Here is a 20,517-nt window from a genome sequence, read left to right as displayed (position 1 = left end):
TTAAATTGATTAATAAATATTATGTAAAAAAATAATTTATATAGCAGTATTATATGGTTTAAACTTTAGACCATAAAATTAACAATTATTACATAATTATAACATATTTAACCAACAAATATAACTTATAATTTAAATGTTTTAGTTATAAATAATTTGTCTCGCAGTGTACCGCGGGTCTTAATCTAGTGTACGTTTAAAATGACAAGCTTATAAAAAAAACACAAGAAAGAAAAAAGGCAATTGTCATAAATACCACTAAAATAGGTTTTTATTCCAAAAATACCATAATTTAGTTTTTTTTCCAAAAATACCACTAAAATGTAAATTTTTCCAAAAATACCACATAATTGAACTAAAGTTCTAATAATAAAAACTAATTCCTAAATTCTAAATATTAAACCCTACCCCTAAAAAGTATACCCTAAAACTAAATGTGTCAACCCAAACCTAAAAAAAAACTAAAATGTGGTATTTTTGGAAAAAAAAAATTTTAGTGGTATTTTTTTTTGAACAAATATAAACATATGCTATATATTTGTTCAAAAAAAAATAAAAAAAAATAAACATATGCTATATATTGATTCACTCTTTCTTTGTCTAAGAAATTCCAGTTGGTCCACTCCACTCTTTTGGCAGAGACATGCACTCGATATTTTATATATTACCTTGGAAAACTATTTTTAACGGTTGGATTACCGTCTACCGATTTCATATTTATATAAATATTTTCAAATCATTTGACAAGTTAGAAACACAATATTGTTGTACCAAAGATTAACATATATAAAAAATAAAATAAGAGTCTTAAAGTTTCTGTCAACTCGAGTTTAGCTAGTGCTCAATTAAAGGAAATCTACGCAGGCGTTTGAGTAAAATCTATTGATGTTGTTATGTTGTTATGTCCACATCATCTTATACGTTGCTGCCATATAATTTAGTTTATACATATTCAATTACTCAATAGACATACGCACATGTGTACAATTCTGATGGGTCCAGCAAGTGCCGTATTTGTGTCCGCACAATATGTGACTTACAAATTATGCATCCCGAAAACAATGGATACGAATCATGTAACCATGCAACTATAAGGTAGGGGTATATAGCGTTAGCTAGGGTACACATGTGTATGACACTGTAGATTGGTAAAGGGGCCGATGTCATAGTACATATCATTGGGGTGTGATATGAGAACGCATTTATGTTGTCTGCCAGGAAATCACACAAACATATCAGAAACGATACTTCGATTTATATTTGTAGTCAACGAGTTATAGTATATAGCAAAGTCCAAAACACCAGGTACGATGTAAGTGTTATGTACACTTCCTTTGTTTCGGACTCCAAAAATAGAGTTAATAATACGACAATTGTCCGAAGATAGAATTTTAGATTAACAACGCATAAAGTGGTAATAGCCTTTGAAACAATGAAACGACAAAAAGAAATTATAAATCAATATTTGCAACTAGTTGCTATGTTTTGAAGAAAAATCATTAGCTAATCTGCTAGAATTTGCTTTTTGGTAAATTACCAAGGATCTTATCAGTTTTCCTTTTTTTGTCCACAAAAAAAGTATTGTGTTAGTGATCGTTGCATCTGTCCCTAGTGTGAGATTGATGCGATGTATAGTCAATTTAGTTGTTCTCTATACTGTAATCTTGTGGTGGTTGTCGGCTAATGTGTACCATCGTCATGATAACACAGGCCATAACATGTCCTTGTAGCCCAAATTTTGTAATTTTTTTTTTTCTAACCAAATTATATAACTTTAAAACATTTATCCAAATGTTACATCATTCGTATTCACTTGTTTCTATTTTCTTCATATAGGGTTACTCATATAAATACGCACATTAATTCAAGAACTCCACCAGGTAAATAATTAGAAAATTTTGTTTTTAGGTAGTTGCGCTGGAGAAGATTGGTAGAGTGCCCGTAACAATGGTCATAAATGATTTTGCATGTTTTGAAAAAAAAAACATGTTAGTTGCTCCTATGGCATATTATCCAAAAAGAAAAGAAATTGCTCGTATGGCATAATTCAACCAAGTAAAAATATTTTTTTTTAACGCAAAAGCCTATGGCGACGAATTCTTTTTATGACGACGACACATTTGATTTGAGCATCACATTTAACCTTGTGTTATACATTGTTTATTCTAGTATCCTCGCTTTAATTATAACTAAGTTCGGACCCGCACGTACGTGCAGAATTATGTTTATAAACCAATTTATTTAAGTATTTATAATCAAACTCATACTAATTAATATTCTAGTTTGATTTTTGGTTTAGTTTATTAATATTTGAAAATTTGAAATAATAATGGTTTCATCAAAATTTTAAAATTCGGAACGACATAATGATTGGACTGATAACAAACGAAATCAATTGATTAGATTCTATTAAATTTGTGAACTATCAAATCAAATATATAACCGTTAACAACGATGAAAACATGTTTGAGACAAATATGAATATTTAATGGTGGGCGTAATTCTCTTTTCATTTTGTCATGTTCCATCATATCCTATATCTGTTCTCAAATTTCTGTTGCATAAAAGAATACATTCCTAATATGGGACATTTTGAAAATAAGACAAATTTGTATTTTTGATCGAAAACAGGATGGGACCAGACGAAAACGTACATTCTCAAACTCCCGTATGGAATAAACATAAATATAAATTCATAGTATATTTATATATCATATGTTATAATAAAAATATTACAAAATTAATTGACTTCTTTATTCTTATTATTTTATATATGGTTCACCTATATTAGATTATGTTTTTTTGTTTTAATATTTTAAACTGTTATAGAACATATTTTATGTATTTTTTATTTCTAATTTATTTTGAACTTATGCTAGCTCAATTGAAAATAGTAAGATTTATTTTAGAACAATAAATGTATTTTATCATGTAATAGAACATGTCAAGAATTAGAATTATTTATTTAGTATGTGTAAACATATTTATTTAGTATAACATCCGTAACCCAAATTTTTGTCATTTTGGTTTTTAGTTCAGTTTCATATTCGTGTCATTTTTTTAATTATGTAAGTAAGTTGGTATATTTGGCAACATGAATATATGTCATGTTTTTTTTTTTTTTTTTTTTTAATTTTTAAGTGTGCTCCCCATTTAATAGTATAGATGACTAATACATCACATTTACCAGCAAACCTGAAAAATATTAATAATGAATGTCTCAAATGCTTGTCCTACCAATGGTATATACTAGTATATGCTATTGAATCGTCGGAGACCAAACTTAGATAATATATATATATATAACTATATATAAGTGCAGGAAAATGATAAAGCTAAGATATTCAACGGTTTTTGTGTGGAAATAAACTAAACAGGTTAGCACAATCAAGATTTGAAAGTAAGATAGAAAGCTGAAAGTATATGCTAATGAATAATTAGCAAATAATGCAGATTTAAGACTAGGGGTAAGATAACCACATTAAATTTTGTTTTTATTTAACTTCATGGTGTTAGGGAAAAATCTAACAAGATTTTCAGTGGATATTTTAGAAAACATGGAAAAATTATATTGTGTGATGATATGCACGATGATTCGATCCATGGGAATTAATTATAAAGTATATCTTAGATTCAAATAATTATACTATATATTGGTTAACGTAGTTTATTCGGTTAGGTTTAGTGATATCACCGAAACATGTTTTTTATTCAAGATATTTTTTAGATTTCAGTGAAAGGTAAATATATCTAGCAGCACTAAACAATAAACATATTCTACTCGAATGAAACACCAATAAAAACACTAAGCAACACCATCAAGGATATGTTTTGTAAAGATCTAATCTCTATATTTTGATTTATTAGTGACATTGATCGAGTGCACAAAACTTTTGTTTTCCGCTTCAATGTGGTTAACAACCAATTCATGTCGCTAAATCTTATATAAAAATATTTCTGACCATACTCCTTCACAAGTCAAAATCATCTCTAGATCTCAAAAGATCACCCAAAGGTATATTAAGACAACATTAGAGGTTTAGTTTAGATCTTGGTATATTAAGATATCTCTCCCTATACAGTTTATATATTTCATGGATGATCACTATTCATGATAATCCGAAAACCTAGCGCATGCAGATCAAAATAGTTCTTTATATTCTTAAAGAACAATTTTAACTTTGCCATTAAAGAAGGAATTATTTCAATCATGGATACAAAGCCAACTTATATCCGTAGTATTTTGTCGTTGTGGCTAAATCATTTTAAGATAAGCAAAGAATTGGTAATGTCGGTGAGGGCATCTCCAACCCACCTATATATTTGTTTTTTAACTCTATTTTAGAGTAAAATCTACTCCAATCCATCTCTATTTCTACCTTTATAAAAGAGATCTCTATTTTTTCCTCTATATATATAGAGTAATTCTATTTTTTCCTCTATAATAGAGTTGAACTTTTTTATTTATAAAATGGTCCTTAAACTTTAAACACTTTTATATTTATGATCACAATAAATAAAATATATATTTTAAATAGTTTAATAATAATTTAATGAAGTGGAGGTTTTTATTCATACCATAATATTATTTTTAATACAACAAAGAATAATTATTTAATATATAGGTACATTACTTCCGGATCCACCAATATCCCTAAAAATTTGTCCAATCGAACCAAACGACGTAGATGGAGGAGGAGCTTGCTGGTTTTGTTGTTGATCGTTCCGTTTTTGTAAAATTTGCGCTTGTTGAGTCTGAAGATATCCACGAACATTTGAATGTACGAAATTCAAGTCACCAAATAAAATTTTGTTTTCTTCCTTTAGCTCTTTCAAAGCATAATTTTTATTTTGCATCTCCAAATGTTGTTGTCTTTGTTCACTTGTCTTCTTTAATTGCTCCAAAAATTGTTTATTTCCTTCTTCTAAAGTGTTGATAATCGATGTTGTTTGATCACCAATTTTTCTTTTCATTTTGGATTTTTTTACCCCAAGAGGTCGTGGAGAGGAAGATCCACCAACAATCTCATCATCATCATTCCAAATTTAGTGAAGAAGAAGATAAATATAGAGATGCTTGTGTAGGAGAACCAATGGTAGGATTATCTGATTCTAACGAGAAGTTCCACCTCCAGGAGTCCAAATGGCGGAAGATGAAGATATCCGATTCCAAGAATTTCTAGGTCGATTTAGAAAAATCAAAGATAAAGAAGCTCATTTCTCACTTCGAAATGCATTAATTGAGCATTTGTGGGAAAAATACACTAATGTCGATGGTTAAAAAAATCTACTATTTTTTATTATTTTATATGATGCAATGTATTTGTTTTAATAAATGTGATATTTAAATAATATTTATGAATATTAAAAATTTAAATAATATCATAATTTTATGAAAGTTTCAAAAATACTAAAATAAATGGGTTAGTTTGCAACTTTTATAAGTAAAATGTATTTATAGTAAAATAAAAAAGAAATCTCTACGGAATATTCTTTTTTAGAGGAGAAAATAGAGGTATCCATAGGAGCAAAAGTCACTTTTATTATAGAATTCCTCTATTTTAGAAGTAAAAATAGGGAAAATCATTGGAGATGGTATAAGTAAAATGTCAAGGTTGCTTATTGAACCTATACATTAATTACTTCTCTTTTCGTCCAGTCTTTTTTTTTACAGCCGTCTCTTTGTTGAAGTATCGTTATTAATATGAGTGGAGCCTTCATCAATTCTATTATATATGACGCTTTATCCATACATTATTATCTTTGTGATGCATGTGTAATTAGTAATTACTGACTAGCAATCAGAGAGTAACTCTTTCATCATTATTATCATATTTCGCGGTTGTTTTAGCGTGAAACAAAGGCCATTGTAAGTGGAAAAATAAAGGAATTAAGTACGTAGCAAGCTGATCCATCGTTTTCTGTGAGCATTAAAAGAAAAGAAAAGCACATTATTGATGGGAAAAAAAAACAATATACAAAAATACAAAAAAAAAATCCACATGTCATTATTGTGGTGGTGTAGTTAATTTCCGTTTTTAGGCAGAAGCAGATATGGCTGCTGCGGCTGCGATTCGAGCCGCGTCACATATCGCCTGTTTATATTCCGGGTCAACAATCGTCTCTCCTTAACTTGACCAGAGTCTTTAAGTCATTTTCCTTTAGGGTCAAAAACCGTATATGTACTCCGAAACACCTAGCTTTGTTCACGTAAACAACTAAACAAGCTATAACTGGCTGGTTACATCTTCGATTTAGAGTTTCGGTTTACACAACCAATTAATGTTCAACAAACGGTTTTTTTCGTTATATATAGCAGAATTTGTTTATGGGAAGTTATAGAACTTGTGAGGGTTAGACTGTTAACATTACAATACTAGATATGTATAGTTGATTTCACCATGTTTGGTTGTCAAAGCAACATATCAAATGAACTTGCTTGCTACCTATATGCAAATAAAAAGTGTGGTCAGGAAACAAAACAAGTCATATACAAATTTGAAGCTAGAAAGATTCGGTAGGAACAAGTTATACAAAACTTATTCATGTAATAAAAAACAAAAACTAAACCATCGTTTACCACGTGCCCATCCAGCTGTGATTGCACTTCAACTTCTGGCTAAGAAACGGAAAGACAACATACCAATTTCGTCAATTAGGCTCAACTTTTCAATGGTGAAAGTGATTTTGTATCTGCTGAATAAAGTATAGATACACTCATTCATAAAAGGATATAAAATCTTTCAGTTAGAAGGTTAGCTAGTCTTCAGCTTAGATAGATTAGTTTTGGAACGTTCAATCCAAAGAGATTGCTAAAGCAACATTGTGTTTCATGTGTTTGCAACCGTTACCAAAACTCAACAGTTAGGAAACATACAATAATTAATGAAGTGGTGTCAGAAAAAAAAAATGTAAAATATTATATGCCGACTAAAGCATTGCGACCATTAGTTGTTGCTGAAATCGTCATCTTCAACTCCTCTTCAACTCCTAACGTTAGGCACGTTCACGAAAAGTTTTCGAAAAATATCCCACAACGCCAATTTTAAACCCTGAAGATTACATATTTACATTTGTATATATTATATATAGTTTTCTAATCTAAAGGAAAATGTGACATGGCAGTGAGGAGAAACTAAACCATCTTTCCTAATGGACAAGTGTCAGCAGAGCCATACAATTATAAAGTAATATAATGATTAAGGGGGGAGCGATGATGATATCATCAGTAGCTGAGTTGAGGGTAGAATGTGTAATTTACGAAAATGATTGAAAGTGGAAACGTAAGCTTTCTGGCTTTCGCGTCTTCTATCTGTGTCCGGGACAATACATGCATCAGAATCACACATCTGTGAATCGGAGCTTTATCCACTTATTGTAACTATATTTATCTTTTCACTTTCACGGCTAGGTCAAACTAATGTAACTTCAAATTTATTATACCTTCAACTGTTTGTGTAAATAATACACACATTAATCATCTTAATTATAAAAAAAATGTCATTGTGTACTAGTTTATCCCCCTACTGTGTTGTTGTTAGTTGTGTGATCATTTTTAAATGTGAACAATAACAAAATTATTCTAGAACCGGAGTAAAACCAAAAATTAAGAATAATGGATATCTTCTTCAACCAAAACAAAAGAAAGAATAGTGGATATCGTAATTTTTGGATATATGCGTTTATTAAATTATATTATGAGATAGATTAATTAAGATGCATGCATGAGTGTTTTTTTTTTTTTTATAACTTTTCACCGAGTGATCTATTCCTATAGTAAATCCAACGCTTTTGAATTATTTTCTCATATATTTATTTATTTACTAATGCAGACACTATGCTCAAACTCCTATAAAAGGAAGAAACCACCTTAGCACTTCTCCTCATTCCTCACTTCCAACCGTCCAAAGCAAAAAATACCAAAGCAAACAAAAAAAACTTCCTAAACCCAACTCGAGCGGTTTTCAAATGGGCACGGAGGACTACACATTCCCTGAAGGAGCGGAGGAGCTTCACCGCCGCCATCACACGGTGGAGGCTCCACAGCCTCAACCGTTCTTGAAGTCACTTCAGTACTCACTCAAGGAAACTTTGTTTCCGGACGATCCTTTTAGACAGTTTAAGAACCAGAATGCATCAAGAAAAGTGGTGTTAGGCCTCAAATACTTCTTGCCGATTTTTGAATGGGCTCCACGCTACAACTTCAAGTTCTTTAAATCAGATCTCATCGCCGGAATCACCATCGCTAGCTTGGCCATCCCTCAGGGCATCAGTTACGCTAAACTTGCCAATTTGCCCCCCATCCTTGGCCTTTGTAAGCGTGTTATTATTCACTATTTTCTTCTAATAATTAACCGCTAAATTTCTGTATTTATTAAAAATTAGCTTCTGTGATACAACCAAACTCTTAATAGGTTTGTGTATTTATTGTACTGTCTTTGTGTTTTAGATTCGAGTTTTGTACCGCCATTGGTGTACGCGGTGCTAGGGAGTTCAAGGGATTTGGCGGTGGGTACGGTAGCGGTTGCGTCTCTTTTGACAGGTGCGATGCTGAGCAAAGAAGTCGATGCTGAGAAAGATTCTAAGCTTTACCTTCACCTTGCTTTCACCGCCACTTTTTTCGCCGGCGTTCTCGAAGCCTCTCTCGGCATTTTCAGGTTCTTTTCTTTTTTTTTTTACTTTATTTATCCTTATTTCAATTTTGTCTTTTTCATATGGTTTTGCTTGTGTAAAAGTATATGGAGTTATATTATACAGTATATTTGGATCCAAAGCATGTGGACAAAAGATTCTGGCATAAAAAAATATCTACCAAATAGTAACTTTTTCTTACCTTGATTTCTTCCTTTTGTACGTGAAAAAAAAAAGCACTCTAAAATAATTCACAAACCCCAAACTTGGAGTGAAATACGTCATAGCGAGTTCACGTGAAACAAAGATAATAATAGTAGCTGATTAACGAGCCAATATGGACAAAGCTAGATAATTATAGAAAAGCTTACGGTAATATAATTACTCGACTGGTATAATGATTGGTTTAATAAAAATATACTATGCAACAGTGGAGAATCATACTAGAATACTGTAATATAATTACTTTAATTGACTGGTAAGAACGGTTGAATATACATGTATACAAATCATAGTGTCATTGATTCAAAAGAACACGAGAGATTCACTTCTGTCAGCTCTGTGACGTATAGAAATAGTATATTATAGGTCGAATCTTTTATTTGGTTCCCCAAAATTTGGGTATACCTGGCCAGAAATGGATTAGGACCTACAGGCTTTAACTGAGGTCGGTGAGTTTGATCATGATGACATGTATTAAATAATGCAAACTGATTGTAACTGATTGTTAATTAATTAGTACGTAATACACAATATTAAAAATAAAATAAAAGAAACAAAAAATAATGAAAATGAAAAATTTGCAGGTTAGGGTTCATAGTGGATTTTCTATCGCATGCAACGATAGTAGGATTCATGGGAGGAGCAGCGACGGTGGTGAGTCTTCAACAGCTTAAGGGTATCTTCGGACTTAAGCATTTCACTGACGCCACTGACGTTATCTCTGTCATGCGTTCAGTTTTCTCCCAAACTCACCAGGTGTCTCTCATTTCCGCTATGTCTTTATTACTAAATTATTAGTATATCATTAGTTTACTAAATACTCCATCCAAAATATCATCCCCGAGGTCGATGATTGTTCTCTTCATTAAAATAATCATGGTATTAAACAGTAATTAAACATGTGTTTATGTTTTGTTTGTTTATTTGTTTTTTGTTGATGTGTAGTGGAGATGGGAGAGTGGCGTTCTCGGATGTGGTTTCCTTTTCTTTCTTCTTTCAACCAGATTTTTCGTAAGATTGATTCTCTACCTTTATCATTTAAATAAGGGACTACGTAATTAATACTAGTGCATCATTTATTTGGACTTGGACGCTACAATGATCTTTCGTATAATTATTCCATTACTACTTTATTGCTCTTCGTCTTTTTCAATCTTTATTTTCTGGAAAGAATTAAAAAAATAATGTGACGAGCGATTGGAAGTAATCCTTAGATGTAATTAATTACACTATATTAATGGAAAACCTGATTCATGCTTTAACTACGAATTGATGATGCAGAGCACGAAGAAACCAAAATTCTTTTGGGTGGCGGCTATGGCTCCTTTGACCTCAGTGATTCTTGGAAGTCTTTTGGTTTACTTCACTCACGCTGAGAGACATGGTGTTCAAGTGGTATTATTCATTCTCTCTCGGATCACCTTAATTATCTTTCAAATTCGAAAATAAGAATAAATAAACAAAATCATTCTCAATTAATTAAGACATATAGCGTGTATGTATGTATTTCACCAAAATCTATAAACAATTTAATTTAAAGAAAAAGAAATAAGTTAGGTAGAATATTATGGTCAGAAAAGGAACAAGAAGCATGAAGTTGAAGGTATAGACTTATGACAAAAGATGTGGGCTCATGGACTTTTGTAGTTTTGTCCGAAAGGGAGAGAGATATGATAGAATAAAGTAAGGTGTACCGATTGATTGTGCAGATAGGGAACCTGAAGAAAGGGTTGAATCCACTCTCCGGTTCTGATCTCATCTTTACTTCGCCTTACATGGCGACAGCTGTTAAGACTGGCCTCATCACCGGCATCATTGCTCTCGCTGTAAGCCCACAGTCTCTATTTTTTTTGTTTTATTCTAAATTATATACAAAGTTAGAGATATATACAGTATATAGATATGTTATTATTACTATGGAACTATAGACTAGTTGCAAGTAACTGGATATAAGTTTTAAAGCTTGAGAGAGTACTAGCCAAGATATAAGATAAGACGAAGATATAAGATATAGTGTTATCATTAACTTATAGATGTTATATACTCTCTCGTTTCAAAATACAACATGTTTTAATTAAAGCACGCAGATTAAGAAGTCTTTACTTTTAACAAGTTCAACTAATCAGAAACAATACTACATAATATAAAATTCTAAACTAATCTAAAAGTTACATAGAAACTTGAAAATATTCTATATTATGAAACAAAAAAATTCTCTAAAACATCTTATATTTTGAAACGGATGGAGTATAATATATTCCTTATCTATTTACATATATGCTTGTTATAGCAAGTAAATTAACTAACTAAAAAAATCAAGCTACCTATTCATATAAATAACGATTTTGATTGTAAATAGTGAAACTTAAAAACTTATCAAAATAAAATAAAACTCATGTGTAAAATGCAGGAAGGAATAGCTGTAGGGAGGAGCTTTGCAATGTTCAAGAACTACAATATAGACGGGAACAAAGAAATGATAGCGTTTGGAATGATGAACATCGTTGGTTCCTTCACATCTTGTTACCTCACAACAGGTAAGTACTCTACTAACACACAGCATATGGCTTCTATATATGAAGACAATTAGCACATTAGTCACATTACAATACATGCATGTTATATCATTATAGGGAAAATCTTGTAATACAGTATTTAATTAATTACGACGTACCATGCTACTAGGACCGTTTTCGAGGTCGGCCGTGAACTACAACGCGGGTTGTAAGACGGCAGTGTCCAACATAGTTATGGCAATTGCGGTTATGATCACACTGCTCTTCCTCACGCCGCTTTTTTACTACACACCACTCGTCGTCCTCTCGGCCATCATCATATCCGCAATGCTCGGACTCATTGACTATCAAGCTGCCATCCATCTCTGGAAAGTCGATAAGTTCGACTTCCTAGTCTGCATGAGCGCTTACGTTGGGGTCGTATTCGGCAGTGTAGAGATTGGACTCGTCGTCGCAGTAAGTATATACCTTATAGTGCCGAATTTACCTAGACTTCATTATCTTTTTTTTTTTATTATTGCTTTCTATTTGCGTTTGTCATTTACACACTTGCAATTTACCAGAATATTTTAAGACATTTTGCAACTTTAAGAAATATTTTTTCTAAAACAGCTTTAAATGTTATTTTTTTTCTTTCGCCGTGATGAAGGTGGCCATATCGATAGCAAGGTTGTTGCTGTTTGTGTCGAGGCCAAAAACGGCGGTGAAGGGAAACATACCAAACAGCATGATATATAGAAACACTGAGCAGTACCCTTCATCAAGAACCGTTCCTGGTATTCTCATCTTAGAGATTGATGCTCCAATCTACTTTGCCAACGCCAGTTACTTGCGTGAAAGGTAACCTAACCTTCATTCGTATACACATGCCAAAGATTGAGGATTGGTTTTGAATTAAGTTTTCAATACATCTACAGAATCATAAGGTGGATCGATGAAGAGGAAGATAGAGTCAAACAATCAGGAGAAAGCAGTTTACAATATATCATACTCGATATGTCCGGTAATGATATGATACTGATTTTCTCTGACACTAGCTAGTATTGTTTTCGCTCGAGTCTTACTTTGTGTGTGTTTTTGTAAAAAACAGCTGTTGGTAATATTGACACAAGCGGTATAAGTATGATGGAGGAAATTAAGAAAGTCATCGACAGAAGGGCGTTAAAGGTAAACACAATACGTCGCCATATAATATAATTACATTTTAAGGATATATATGCGCTATCCGCCTATCCGTTACCTCATATTATTCCTATTTTTTTTTTATAATCACACAGTTAGTATTGGCAAATCCAAAAGGAGAGGTAGTGAAGAAATTAACCAGATCCAACTTTATCGGTGATCATTTGGGAAAAGAGTGGATGTTCTTAACTGTAGGAGAAGCCGTGGAGGCTTGTAGCTTTATGCTTCACACGTTTAGAAACGAACAACCAGCCTCCACTAAAGAGCCTTGGAACAACGTATAGTACTCCTTATTTTTGTTGTCGTTTGTGTGACTTCTCGTTATTAAGTAGTTTCGATGTAAACTCGTATATCCAGGAAACAAGTAAAACATGAAACACATTTTGTAAGATTTGATTGTGAGTCAAAGTGACTACTTAAACATGATACGAGTTTACGATCAAAGACTACAAAACGAGTTTACAAACATGAAACATAGTCGTTTGTGTGACTATGATAAGAACGTAAAAGACTTCTTATCTGTAAACCCTCATTACAATGAATCAACCCCTGAATTGATAAGGTAGGAGTTACAGTTCTCCTCCCTTAACACCCAAGAACAGAGCACATACGCTCTAATTCTTGTTTACACATCAATGATCACCCAGGATGCCTCTATGTTTCATCTCCATCTCTATTTATACCCTATTCTTCTCATGCTTCTCTTTAAATCTGCACATGTGCCTCTCACATGTGCACACCTATCAGACTACTCCTTATTAAGTAGTTTCGATGTTTATGTTTTCAAGAACTCGGAAGAAGTTGGTTCTGATTTCCACCAGATTATCCGGTTAATTAAGAACCAAACTTGGTATACTTCGGTTATAGTTGGCATTTTAAATTTTGGAGCAGCATATCTTAAAAGGCCACAAAAGCTATAAATAAAGGCCCATCAGGCTAGAGAACAATCAAGGGGTTTGACGATAATAATCCTGTACGTCAAGGTCTACCATACGAAGCTTCTTTGCTCCATACAAAACAAGCCACGTAAGCGTACAATCGGATAGAGGCAGAGATTCACGATACTCACGATGTATTCTTTTCATGACTTTTGTGTCTTTTACTTTACAACCAATAATAAAACGCCACGTAGATGAATGCTTCGTTATGAAAAACCTAGTGTGGACACGGACACCAAAAGCAGAGCAAAGAAGACTTTTGTAAGAAGAAAAAAACAGAACCTAGAGAGAGAGAGAGATGTCGTCATCTTTGAGCAACGACGAGTCAGGACTCGGTGAGTCAAACTCTTCGAGGGGAGCAGATGGTGGTGACTACACGGGTTACGAGTCTCGATTCCAGTCTCAGCGGTTTGACTCGTCCTTCTCTGATTTTGACTCCCAACCGGAGAAAGACTTACCAGGCGACGATTCGTCTCCTCTGTCCAACCAAGGGGATTTACCGGAGACTCAATCACCGCCGTTCATAAACGGTTCTGATGCTACGAACGGTTCGATTTTGCCGCCTCCATCGGATATGGAGAAAGAGGAAGGTTTTGCTTTTAGAGAGTGGCGAAGGTAAGCAGCTTTCTTCGTGCATGCAAGCTTTTTGATACTCTACTTGATTTATCACTCTGTTTTCTTAAACAAAATAATTATATAATCATCTTTGAATTTCTGGATTCGATTCTTAGAGATTTTCGTGAGTTTTGGACCAGTCTTATAATTTGCTTAAAACCTTAATTTAGCAATTGACTTAGTCTAAGTTCTTGACTCCAAACGTTGACCAAATATTACATGGAATCTCTTAGTTTGTTCAGGATAGTAACTTAGATGGAATCTTTGGGTTATGTATGTAGTCCATGTGATTGTGTGGTTGATTATAATATATGTCTATATATATATATTGAATAGCTTACATGAATAAGTCTTGTTATGATGTGTATTGAAGGCTAAATGCTCTGAGATTGGAAGAGAAAGAAAAGAAAGAGAAAGAGATGGTTCAGCAAATTATAGAAACAGCAGAGCAATACAAGGCTGACTTCTATAGCAAGCATAACGTTACTATTGAAAACAACAAGAAATCTAACCGCGAGAAAGAGAAGGTGATTTTGTCTTTGTAAACTTGTTGTTGTTATCATTCAAGATTGTTGTAGATTAGGTCCAAGAATATTGAATTTTGAGTTCTATAACAGATGTGTTTGTTTATTTTGGTCAGTTGTTTTTGGAGAATCAAGAAAAGTTTTACGCTGAAGCTGACAAAAACAATTGGAAGGCGATTGCGGAACTCATACCTCGTGAAGTACCAGTTATAGAGAGTAGAGGGAAGAACAAGAACAAGAAGCCAGCTATAACTGTGATCCAAGGACCAAAGCCTGGGAAGCCCACTGATCTGTCTCGTATGCGTCAAGTGCTCACGAAACTCAAGCACAATCCACCAACTCATATGAAGCCAAAATCACCCTCACCATCCGGAGCTGACTCGAATGGGATCAGTGAACAGGTCACAGCTACAGAGAAGTTGTAGTTTGTGTTTGTGTGACAAGTTAGCTTCTTCTTTATTTAGCGTAAACCGTCTTTGATTTGTCAAGCTTCCACATGCTCAGTCCCGAATTTTTGCTTGTTTTGGCTTACGTCTATGGTCTTACTCTTTTACCATTGTTAGCTTTTCCATACAGTTTTCAACTTTGATGTACAAAGATATGTAACATATCCAATAAAACTATACAAATGCGTGTGAAGTGAACCCCCTCGGTCTATATTATAACTATAGAATAAAATTGACTATTCCAATAAATTAGTAGAATTAGCTATTATTGATTGAAATCAGGCCCATACTATTATGACCAATAAATAAAGTCAAGCCCAAAGAAGACACACACACACACCGCACGTGACACGTTTTGGTCGCATCGCATTCGCATCCTTATCGAATCTCTGTATCATTTGGCGGCAACCGTTTGATCGCAACCGTTCAAATCAACGGACCTTCATTGAGTATGATCATATATAAACCGGCTATAGCAGGTAAAAGCACCTGGGATATTACTGGACCTCTTCCTTCTTTTAATTAAACCGGTGATCGCCAATACTAGGTTTTAACAGGTAACCGGTAGTAAGCATCTCTTTCCTTTTTTTCCCCTCATCTCTTATGCTGCTGCTCTCTTGATCGTCTTCTGATTCTGCTAGGGTTTTCTGAGATCTTCCGTTTCTTCTTCTTCTCGAATTACTCTTACGGTAATTTTTATTTTTTCATGATAAGATTTGGCTTTTAAACTTTCTCTGTTGTATTATATATGTTGAATTTGCTCTGACAATTTTTTTTTTTTTTTTTTTTTTTTAAATTTTCTGAGATGAAATTATCAAAATTATACAAAGATATTGATTCGATTTCGGTTGGTTATGTAGTTGGTGCGATGAAAACAACAAAGGGGAAAGATAAAGTTAAGACCACAAAAGAAGCCTTGAAGCCAGCCGATGACAGGTTTGATCGCCAGTACAAGCTTATAGAGTAATTTTGTGAGAATTTGTGTCTTGCTGAAATTGGCCTTTCAAGTATCCTTTTCAAAACTGGCTTTGCTTCAGCTGTAACTGAAGTAGTTTGTGATCATTAAGGCGTTGTTGATTTTTGTAGCTTTGGTTGGTTAGACCGGTTTTAGCATTTGTTGCTTTGTATATTATTATTGACCAAAAGGTTTGGTGTCTGTCTGTCTGTTTGTTTGTTCAGGAAAGTGGGAAAGAGGAAGGCACCAGCTGAGAAGGCTAGCAAACGAGAGACTCGTAAAGAGAAGAAAGCTAAAAAGGATCCGAACAAACCCAAAAGAGCTCCTAGTGCTTTCTTTGTCTTTCTGTATGTATTCTGCTGGATGGTTTCCTTTGAAAGAAATTGATTCCCACTTGAATTATTCAACTTCTTATAAAACTGTTTTTCATAATTTACTGATTTCTTGTTTCTTCTTGTTTCAGAGAAGATTTTAGGATAACATTCAAGAAAGAAAATCCAAATGTGAAGGCCGTCTCTGCAGTAAGCATTTCGGAGATTCCTTGAAAGTTTACACGTACTTAGTCCTTGTTATATGAAGTTCTTATGGTCTTACCTTGTCTTTTCCTTGTGAAGGTTGGGAAAGCTGGAGGGCAGAAATGGAAGTCAATGTCTCAAGCTGTAAGTATCTGTCGAACTTTCCTCTAAATTAATGCTAAAAGAACTGTTGGGAGTGAGACTAATAAACTTGGTGAATAACATACCGATCCAACCTGTGCTAAACTAATCCATGGAGTTACCAGAGAAATAAAATATTGGTTATAAAGTCTCCGAAAACACTACTTGTCAACGCTCTGTTGTGATGATTATACCAAAAAGGTGTCTACTGTGACATTGACATGTGTTTCACCTCTTCCATTCATAGGAAAAAGCTCCATATGAAGAGAAAGCTGCAAAGAGGAAAGCTGAATATGAGAAGCAAATGGATGCATACAACAAAAACATGGTAAGCCCTAATCCTTTCCTCGCATATATAAAAAACTTTTACATGGCTAACTCTTTTTTATTGCAATGGGAGCAGGAGGAAGGGAGTGATGAATCTGAAAAGTCTAGATCTGAGGTGAATGATGAAGATGAAGCCAGTGGGGAGGTAAAATTCCGTTAAACATTGTAGAGTGTCTCTATAGTGTATTTATACACGACCCATTTTCTCTTGTTGTGAGTGTTTGCTTTCTGAAGATGTATGGTTGGCTTAATGTTTCTCTGCAGGAAGAACTACTAGAGAAGGAAGTAGCAGGTGATGATGAAGAAGAGGACGAAGATGATGATGACGATGATGAGGACGACGAGGAAGAAGAGTAAACCGGGGATGGAAATCAGATTTTGTATCTCAAACTTAACTGAGGGTCTGTAAGCTAAGTATCTTGTAATTTGTGTGTCGTAAACTATAGATCTAAAATCGTGTGTTTTATCTTTTCCTTTTCCTAAGAAAGCGAAACAGTTGTTAGCATCCCTCGGGATGTTTGTTTCAGCTTTTTTGCACAACAAAATGTAACACTGGCTGCTTTAGTGATCATCCAAATCAAAACACAATAGGTATATGATAAACTCTCCCTGTATCTCCGGTCCCTTGACTTTCAAGGTTCTTTCAAAGTTACGTGAAAAGCCTAACTTTGTTTCGCTCTAACAATGTAAACTTCTCAATAAAATGTAAAACTAGCACTCAAGCATAATTATCCTAGCGGCTCCAAAATTTTCAAGTGAAACAATTATGTCCCAAAAGTGGTTATTGAGCTTGGTCTCGACTCCGGTTATCATCGGTGATCTTTTGAAGCTGCTTCTCACTTGTGGCGATAAGGCGTTTTACCATGTCGAAGGTTGTCAGCCTAATGCTGCAAAACAAACATAAACAGCAATGGATGTTTCAGCATGCCTCTACTTATTTGCAATGTGAGTTTCTAACGTTTAGATTAAAACAGTACTCAAAGATCCAAGTTAGAGACCTAAAGAGTCTCAAGGCATATGTACATAACTGTGTTTTGCATATACTAGCATTACAGGTTGATTACAATATTATCATAACAGCAATCTGACATCAGAAGTCTAACCTGCTGTTTGGAAGAGTTTTCAATGCATTGGGTAAAAAGCCACGGTACAAGCCTATAAGCCCATCACGGTCTATAATTCCTGCACAGCCAGATGTAAAGATGATTCAGTTCAAAACTTAAGTCTTTTGCTTCATACACAACATGCACTGTAAGTAAATAGATATCTTTTGATGAAGATCTTGCTACATAATGAGTTGGATGAAGAAATAGACTAATTTACCAGCAAATGCTTCTGGAATTGACTTGTATGGAGTCCCTCTCATTTGCATCTGCCGTCTCACAGTGTCTAGAGGGTAACATGTCAGTGTTGCAATACCAGCTGAAAGAACAGCTGTGAGCAGAGAAGATTGTGCCTTTTGTCTATATTCCTCCGGTAAAGACTTCTTCACCCTGTTGTTAGTTACGGGGCAAAAGATATATATTAGCCCGGTTCAACTTGTTTTGGTATGAGTACTTAAAAACAGATAGGAAGAAAGTTTAGAAAACTCACAAATCGAAAATACAAAAGTTTACAGCAATGTATGGAGCTATCCCTACTAGAGAAGGTCCTAGACCGTAATAGAAAGATGCGATTCCTTCATCACGGAGCATACTCAAAGCAACCTGAAAGAGTTTACATTGCACCATAACTTTCAATATATGCATGAACAATAATGATCAAATGAAAAACCATTTCACCTGAGACATTGTTCGGTACCCAGGTTCAACAGCCAACCTCAATCTCAAAACATCTAGTGGGTATGTCAACTGCAGAAGAATCAAATAACAAGAATCAGACATAGCATACATCAAGTAGACAAAGCATTTTGTACCTATATTTCAGACATACATCAGTACAGCCCCCATCATAAGGATGTGAGCTGCTGATGGAACCATTTAGAGGAAACAGTTAGGCTCCACAAGTAGATAGGTAAGCTTAAGAATTTGCTAACCAGGTAAATATATATCAAACCAGAATTACTTACCAAAGTAGAAGTCATGCCAGCACAAGCACCCGCTGCAAGTCTTCCGATTACTGAGAGCTGGTCATCTTTACCTTTGAACAAGTTCTGAATTCAAAAATAAGGAAGCATCAGTCAAAGGACACAAATAATAGAGAGACAGAGCAAAAAAATGTAGAACTCTTGCTTTAAGCTGAATGTTATCAGTTTCAATACAGGTAACAAAAAAAAAAACAGCTAATGCAATCAAGCAAAGTTTCCTAAAGGCAGTCATATAAGCTAACTCTCACACAAGCTCCCTGTTGATAAATATATCTAGCAACTAATCTGTCAATTCAGATATATTTTATCATCTTGAAGCTATGCTTGTACAAACATTATTTTATTATGTCTGTTTAATACATAAACCAAAAAAATGACACAGACTCACCTTGTAACTCTCGTAAGCCAAAAGCTGAACCGCGCTGTAAGGTAACACTCTTATAACCTGATGCCACATTTTCAAACTCAATATCCAAAAAAACTCACTCTCCCATGTATAAAAAACACACACACACACACACAAGTTTCAGAGCAAAAAAAAAAAAAAACAGTTAAAGAGAACCTGAGGTAAGTTTCCCTTCCAGTAACCTTTCATTCCTTCTTCTTTAGCTATCATAGTAATTGCCTACCAAAAAAATCCATTTCCAAATAAACTCTTGCATCATCTCTAACAAGAAAGACTAATAAGTTACATACCTCTATAAATCCTATAGCCTTCTTTGCACTCTGTTGTCCAAGTCGTATACCTTGTGTCTGCAGATTAAAACACCCTATTCAAGATTAAAATAAAACACTTTCCAAGGTTCACCTTCATCTTCTTCTACTGTAACACAGTAAAGCATAAAAGAGTGTACGGGTATAAAAAACCTGCATAAGAAGCTTGATACGGTCAAGAGGAGCAGTAACAGTTTTAGCGGCGGCTCCGGCGATAGCACCAGCGGCGAAGATTGCGGCATCTTTGGGGACGAGAGCAAGTATAGCAAGAGGATTGTTCAAGAGCTGAGCCATCGTCGGAGCGAGTTCTCTCTGCTCGCACTTCTCCACCATTGAAATGCACGCGAATTTTCGGAAACCGACATCTCCGCGAGCGGACACGGCGCGACGGCGGGGGAAATGTACGGTGCCGGATTTAGCTGGGGAAGAGGCTAGTAGAGAGGAATTGAGGGAAGGGATACGGTGGAATGTGAGAATGGCTCTGTCTTCTTCCATGGTTTTTGAGTAGATAAGGCGAAGTAAAGGTTTTTTTGGTTTCGAAAAGAAGAGAAGCCGTTCTGTGTGATTCCGTCAAATGGCGCCAGTACAGTAGGGGTCGAGTCGATAGCATTATTGGGCTTGATGGGCTTTTTTTACGAGTCTCATAATGGGCTTTTTTTGCTTAGAGAAATCAGAAATGTCTTTTATCTTTTCTCCTCCTACCGT

General features: G+C 34.4%; 4 protein-coding genes and 1 pseudogene across 4 annotated transcripts; 3 read left to right on the top strand and 2 right to left on the bottom strand.

Moving 5' to 3' along the window:
• Positions 1-4,614: 4,614 nt before the first annotated feature.
• Positions 4,615-5,237, bottom strand: LOC147942789 (uncharacterized; annotated as a pseudogene).
• Positions 5,238-7,704: 2,467 nt separating this feature from the next.
• Positions 7,705-12,995, top strand: LOC104791436 (sulfate transporter 3.1). Its single transcript, XM_010517326.3, has 12 exons — positions 7,705-8,314; positions 8,450-8,657; positions 9,438-9,609; positions 9,799-9,864; positions 10,135-10,248; positions 10,563-10,679; positions 11,264-11,390; positions 11,539-11,825; positions 12,019-12,209; positions 12,287-12,372; positions 12,460-12,536; positions 12,647-12,995. Exons 1-12 carry the CDS (start codon positions 7,969-7,971, stop codon positions 12,833-12,835), a joined length of 1,980 nt encoding a protein of 659 aa, XP_010515628.1. The 5' UTR covers positions 7,705-7,968; the 3' UTR covers positions 12,836-12,995.
• A 600-nt stretch (positions 12,996-13,595) lies between these two features.
• On the top strand, positions 13,596-15,272 carry LOC104791435 (clathrin light chain 3). The gene is made up of 3 exons (XM_010517325.3): positions 13,596-14,104; positions 14,478-14,631; positions 14,745-15,272. Exons 1-3 carry the CDS (start codon positions 13,788-13,790, stop codon positions 15,051-15,053), a joined length of 780 nt encoding a protein of 259 aa, XP_010515627.1. The 5' UTR covers positions 13,596-13,787; the 3' UTR covers positions 15,054-15,272.
• Positions 15,273-15,465: 193 nt separating this feature from the next.
• On the top strand, positions 15,466-17,615 carry LOC104791433 (high mobility group B protein 1). Its single transcript, XM_010517323.3, has 9 exons — positions 15,466-15,631; positions 15,716-15,763; positions 15,935-16,010; positions 16,254-16,376; positions 16,493-16,550; positions 16,644-16,688; positions 16,933-17,013; positions 17,089-17,157; positions 17,277-17,615. The coding sequence occupies exons 3-9, from the start codon at positions 15,943-15,945 to the stop codon at positions 17,367-17,369; spliced, it is 537 nt and encodes a 178-aa protein (XP_010515625.2). The 5' UTR covers positions 15,466-15,631; positions 15,716-15,763; positions 15,935-15,942; the 3' UTR covers positions 17,370-17,615.
• On the bottom strand, positions 17,558-20,394 carry LOC104791434 (putative envelope ADP,ATP carrier protein, chloroplastic). The gene is made up of 10 exons (XM_010517324.2): positions 19,966-20,394; positions 19,795-19,851; positions 19,661-19,723; positions 19,487-19,543; positions 19,081-19,164; positions 18,794-18,862; positions 18,606-18,718; positions 18,336-18,505; positions 18,116-18,194; positions 17,558-17,899 (listed from the first exon to the last, which is right to left on the bottom strand). The coding sequence occupies exons 1-10, from the start codon at positions 20,305-20,307 to the stop codon at positions 17,794-17,796; spliced, it is 1,140 nt and encodes a 379-aa protein (XP_010515626.1). The 5' UTR covers positions 20,308-20,394; the 3' UTR covers positions 17,558-17,793.
• Positions 20,395-20,517: the final 123 nt, after the last annotated feature.

The sequence above is a fragment of the Camelina sativa genome, chromosome 6, assembly GCF_030686135.1.
Source record: "Camelina sativa cultivar CO46 ecotype springtype chromosome 6, ASM3068613v1".
In the NCBI taxonomy this organism is placed as follows: Eukaryota; Viridiplantae; Streptophyta; class Magnoliopsida; order Brassicales; family Brassicaceae; genus Camelina; species Camelina sativa.
Note: the sequence above shows the minus strand (reverse complement) of the source record. Positions and strands in the feature narration are given on the sequence as shown.

Excerpts from the sequence above, each read along its gene's own strand:
- LOC104791436 (XM_010517326.3), top strand. The coding sequence starts at position 7,969 with ATGGGCACGGAGGACTACACATTCCCTGAAGGAGCGGAGGAGCTTCAC. Across the intron at positions 8,315-8,449 it reads GCCCCCCATCCTTGGCCTTT|ATTCGAGTTTTGTACCGCCA; the intron begins GTAAGCGTGTTA and ends TTTGTGTTTTAG. Across the intron at positions 12,210-12,286 it reads GCCAGTTACTTGCGTGAAAG|AATCATAAGGTGGATCGATG; the intron begins GTAACCTAACCT and ends ATACATCTACAG.
- LOC104791435 (XM_010517325.3), top strand. The coding sequence starts at position 13,788 with ATGTCGTCATCTTTGAGCAACGACGAGTCAGGACTCGGTGAGTCAAAC. Across the intron at positions 14,105-14,477 it reads GCTTTTAGAGAGTGGCGAAG|GCTAAATGCTCTGAGATTGG; the intron begins GTAAGCAGCTTT and ends TGTGTATTGAAG. Across the intron at positions 14,632-14,744 it reads CTAACCGCGAGAAAGAGAAG|TTGTTTTTGGAGAATCAAGA; the intron begins GTGATTTTGTCT and ends TATTTTGGTCAG.
- LOC104791433 (XM_010517323.3), top strand. The coding sequence starts at position 15,943 with ATGAAAACAACAAAGGGGAAAGATAAAGTTAAGACCACAAAAGAAGCC. Across the intron at positions 16,689-16,932 it reads GGAAGTCAATGTCTCAAGCT|GAAAAAGCTCCATATGAAGA; the intron begins GTAAGTATCTGT and ends TTCCATTCATAG. Across the intron at positions 17,014-17,088 it reads ATGCATACAACAAAAACATG|GAGGAAGGGAGTGATGAATC; the intron begins GTAAGCCCTAAT and ends CAATGGGAGCAG.
- LOC104791434 (XM_010517324.2), bottom strand. The coding sequence starts at position 20,307 with ATGGAAGAAGACAGAGCCATTCTCACATTCCACCGTATCCCTTCCCTC. Across the intron at positions 19,852-19,965 it reads GTATCAAGCTTCTTATGCAG|ACACAAGGTATACGACTTGG; the intron begins GTTTTTTATACC and ends TTTAATCTGCAG. Across the intron at positions 19,724-19,794 it reads AGGCTATAGGATTTATAGAG|GCAATTACTATGATAGCTAA; the intron begins GTATGTAACTTA and ends TTTTTTTGGTAG.